We start from the raw sequence: 4,599 nt of genomic DNA on the forward strand, positions 1-4,599 counted from the left end.
ATACCTAATTAAATTAATTTAGTTTTTTCCATGCTTTCTTACATATCAGTATTATCATTCGAAACGATTGTATGGATTAAAAATTTTATAAAAACTTTTAACATCTTCTCTAATCCATGTGTCGCTGAATTTTTACTGAGAACATATATTTTTTTCGTGGTTAGATGATTCAGCATCTATTTCTAGCATATAGGAGTCCACTTTTGCTGGTCATTCCTCTTATTTTTGTATATATATGTATATATGTATATGTATATATGTATATGTATATATATATATATATGTATATATATATATATATTATATTATGTAGATATTGTTTCTCTTTCTTTTCTTTTAATATAGGTTTTATAAAGCTTTGTCAGAACTGGCAGTCTGAGACATGGTCATGGATGGCTCATTTTCAAACAGACATGTTTATTTATCAGGTAAACAAACAGTTCTGCTTCTTTCCTTTTCACCATTCAAGATATTTTTCTTGTTTGTCATTGACCATCTTTTGTTTGTTTTTCAATGTACAGACCTCACCGGTGCTGGTGCCACGCAAAAGCCACCTAAGCCACCCTGTGAAGTGGTTGGCATTAGGAATAGCGTCCCATGTAGAAACCATGCCGAAACAGACCTCGGCAGTGTTGCTGTCACGTAAAAATCACTCAGTCCACTCTGTAAGGCAAATTAGGGTTAGGGTCAGGGTTTGAACCCAGAATGTAGATGTGATGAAAGAAATGCAAAGTTGACCTCTGTGGAATTTAAACTCAGAATGTAAAGGGCACAAGATGCTGCTAAGCAGTTTTCCTAGCATGGTAATCATTCTGCCAGCTCATTGTCTTCTTAATAATAATAATAATAATAATAATGATAATTTCCAAAATGTACCCAGAATCTGAAATTTCCACCTCTGGTCACTCTTGATGTGTCCAACCCGTGCCTCTCTTTGTACAAACTATTACATGCTTGGTCTTGGGAACATCCCCCCATCCTCTGGAATCTCCACTCTACTCATTTCTCTACAAAAATATAAACAGAGCATTAACACCATCCACCTCAACACTGTCACGGGGGCTGCAAGAGCCATGAGCTCTGCCCCTCTTTACAGGGGACATCAGATAAAGACTAAAAAGTGTTTCAGAGTTAGTTTAGCTATTATTACTTCATGGTTTCGCTCCTGTAGGGCAACAAACTGGCAGAAACATTAGCACCCTGGGCAAAGTGCTTTGTAGCTTTTCATTCCTCTTCACATCCTGAGTTCAAATTCCACCGCGGTTCACTTTGCCTCCCATCCTTTCAAGGTCAATAAAATAAGTAGCATTTGAGCACTGGGGTCAATGTAATCGACTGGCCCCCTTCTAAATTTCAAGCCTATTGTACAAAGGATTATTACATGGTTTCACTGCTGTGCAGTGTTTACTTTTGGCTGTCAGTTTCCTCTTGTATAAACAATAAACAATGTGTGAGCTATACCTAGGGCCACAGATTGGCTCCCCTGCCGGTGACACGTGAAAAGCACCATTCAAGCGTGGTCGTTGCCAGTGCCGCCGAACAGGCTCCCATGCAGGTAGCACATAAAAACACCTTTTGAACGTGGTCGTTGCCAGAACCGCCTGATTGGCCCTTGTACCAGTGGCACATAAAAGGCACCCACTACACTCTCAGAGTGGTTAGCGTTAGGAAGGGCATCCTGCCGTAGAAACTTTGCCAGTCAGATTGAACCTGCTGCAGCCTCTGGCTCACCAGTCCTCATTCAAACCGTCCAACCCATGCCAGCATGGAAAGCAGACGTTAAACGATGATGATGATGATGCAGATTTAGGTCCCAGTGGAGGACTGGGGGCTGTCTGGTTACTTATTCTGCATGTTTTTTACTATCATTTTCCAGTTGCCTATTATGTATTGTGGAGATTGTTTCTGTTTTCTGGCCCCACATTCTGGTTAAATCTATTTCTAGATCTCTTATATTTGACTAATTTTTTCTTTTTTCTGCAATACCGTTTCCTCTATCTCCATCATTATCATCATCATCATCATCATTCTTTGAATTTATTGCTTACCATTTTTATTCCAATCAGGGTTTATTCCAAGATGCTGTGAGTAATTTACAAAATTTCCAGATTAACTTGTCAGAAAAAATGCAAGTAAGTTGAAATATTTTGGTTATAGTTTCTTATCTTATCATCACCATCATCACCATCATCATTGTCATCGCCTCTACCATCAACATCATCATCACCATCACCACCCAACACTTCTCCCAACAAAGCCCTTCTCCTTCAATAGGGACCACCTCTAAGTGATTGGTTGGTCTCTTAAAAATTATAAATCTCCCTTAAATCATATCCTGTTATCTAACAAAACAAAACAAAACAAAAAAAGGGTCAAACACAGAGTATGTTGTAGTCCTAGGTACACTATGTATGTCTGAAAAGAAGTGGATGGTTATGACTAGAATGCTTTTTATTCTAGGACAGCTTGATCAGAATTGGCCTAGGGCTACAGGAAAATTTAAATTATCACTACCATTGCCTCCATCACCACTACCACCAACATCACCCCATTGCCACCACTACCACCACCATCATCATCACTGCCACCCTCACCTCCACCACCACCACCACACTTTGTATGGCCATTATTGTTGTGTTAATGAAGTTTGGCAAAGTGATAAGACCATCTTCATGTAGCTAATGTTTTACCATTTTGTTTTTGCTGCCTTTCATGGTTTGGATCAGTGAATAATGTGTGCTTGGGGTTGAATTACTTGTCAACCTGTAACATGTAGCTGTGTCCTTTTCTGCCACACCCTAGGGACAGGAAAAAAAAAACCAATCTGACTTTCAACCATTTTCATTCCAATTCAAGAATTTCCTTTTTTTCAATTGTTTCAGTTACGGAAATCGTTACAGCTTGCCTCCTGCTTTCATTGTTTGGGTACATATTCTGTAAGTTGTTGTTGCTATTATTATTATTATTATTATTATTATTATTATTATTATGATCATCATCATCATCATCATCATCATATCCACCACCACCACCACCATCATCATCATCATCATCATCATTCCACTGAAGTTGATTTTGCCTTCTATCCTTTTGGGATCAATAAAATAAGTCTCAGTTGAGCGCTGGGGTTGCTCATCTAACCCCTGCCCCCAAAATTTCAGGCCTTGTGCCTATATAATAGAAAAGACTATTATGATGTTACCTGTCTTATGATGGGTAACTTCAAAAGTATATTTTTGCCACCCTGGGTAATATCAGGAATTTCTTGGTGCTTATACAAAACAGTGAACTGAAAACCAATTTTCAAGAGAAAAGAATGTATTTATTAAACAATAATATTTATCTCCACTTAAAAATGGGAGTTGTGTTAGAACACAAAATACTGTGTAATTTACGAGAGAAAACTCTCATTATTGACTTGTGGTGCATATAAGCACTCATGTTTATGTTGCTAGTGAGCGATAATCATCAGCTACTGCTGCCAGAACATGTGATTTTGGCTTCTAAGGCTAGACATAACAGTGATTTCTCTATTAGCAATATATATAGAGATTTTGTTGTGTCTGGGGAGAGTCTGTCTGTTTGAATATTTTATTAATTAACATATTTACTGATTCAATTTCCACTCATTTATTATATTTCTTTCTTAAATTTTCGTTGCTTCTTGCAACCTCTTCAATATATATGTGTGTGTATATATATAAACAAAATATATATATATAATCACAGTGTTTATTTAGACAGTTGTGTTGCAGATAGTGATGGGTTTATTAAAAAATGATTATCATTACCATCATCATCATCATCATCATCATCATCGTTTAATGTCTGCTTTCCATGCTGGCATGGGTTGGATGGTTTGACTTAGGACTGGCGAGCCAGAAAGCTGCACCAGGCTCCAATCTGAACTGGCAAAGTTTCTACAGCTGGATGCCCTTCCTAACGTCAACCACTCCGAGAGTGTAGTGGGTGCTTTTACATGCCACCGGCACAAGTTGAATTTCAGAACATTCCAAAAAAATCATATCGCACCACAGCCTCATGCTGATTGGTCGATTTATGGGCCAATCACGTGAGACTGTGGTGGTTCACTAGTGTCTGGCTGAGTATCCAGCAGTAAGGTTTCAAATCACTGCTACAATGTGAAATGTTTTGTAGAATGTTTTGTAAATTTCTCCTTTTATCCTTTCTAATATTTGGGTACTTATTTTCCTCTTCTTCTTCTTCTGCTTATCATCATCATCAGAAAGCGTGTGAACTCTTACTCGATATCATCGGATCTCTGAAGCAGTTTTCAAACTCTGATCCCCTGACTTCAACTCATTCGATCGAAGAAGAAAGCAAAAACAAGAAACTAACCCCTGGTCGCCAGCTATGGCTGACCTTATGCACCGAGATAGAAATCCTGTCTTATTGTATACAACTGCTACTCTCTTGTTTTAAGGTAAAAATCAAGATTTCTTTTTTTTTTTTAATTTTTTATTTCATTTCCTATTTTAATACTACCCTGCTCACTTCATTTCATCCACAAAATTTCATCTTCCTGTAAGCCCTTCCCCACCATACCACAATTTTACCCCCCCCCCAGTGCCATAGCCT

General features: G+C 38.1%; 1 protein-coding gene across 1 annotated transcript in view; it reads left to right on the forward strand.

Annotated features, from left to right (window-relative positions):
* LOC106870003 (integrator complex subunit 10) overlaps window positions 1–4,599 on the forward strand; it is a 27,900-nt gene that overhangs the window by 20,112 nt on the left and 3,189 nt on the right. Inside the window, exons 10-13 of the mRNA XM_052971301.1 lie at window positions 346–428; window positions 2,067–2,132; window positions 2,883–2,936; window positions 4,247–4,444. Coding sequence (XP_052827261.1) covers window positions 346–428; window positions 2,067–2,132; window positions 2,883–2,936; window positions 4,247–4,444 — 401 coding nt within the window. The remainder of the gene's footprint in view (window positions 1–345; window positions 429–2,066; window positions 2,133–2,882; window positions 2,937–4,246; window positions 4,445–4,599) is intronic.

Source organism: Octopus bimaculoides, chromosome 10 (assembly GCF_001194135.2).
Source record: "Octopus bimaculoides isolate UCB-OBI-ISO-001 chromosome 10, ASM119413v2, whole genome shotgun sequence".
NCBI classification, from domain to species: domain Eukaryota; kingdom Metazoa; phylum Mollusca; class Cephalopoda; order Octopoda; family Octopodidae; genus Octopus; species Octopus bimaculoides.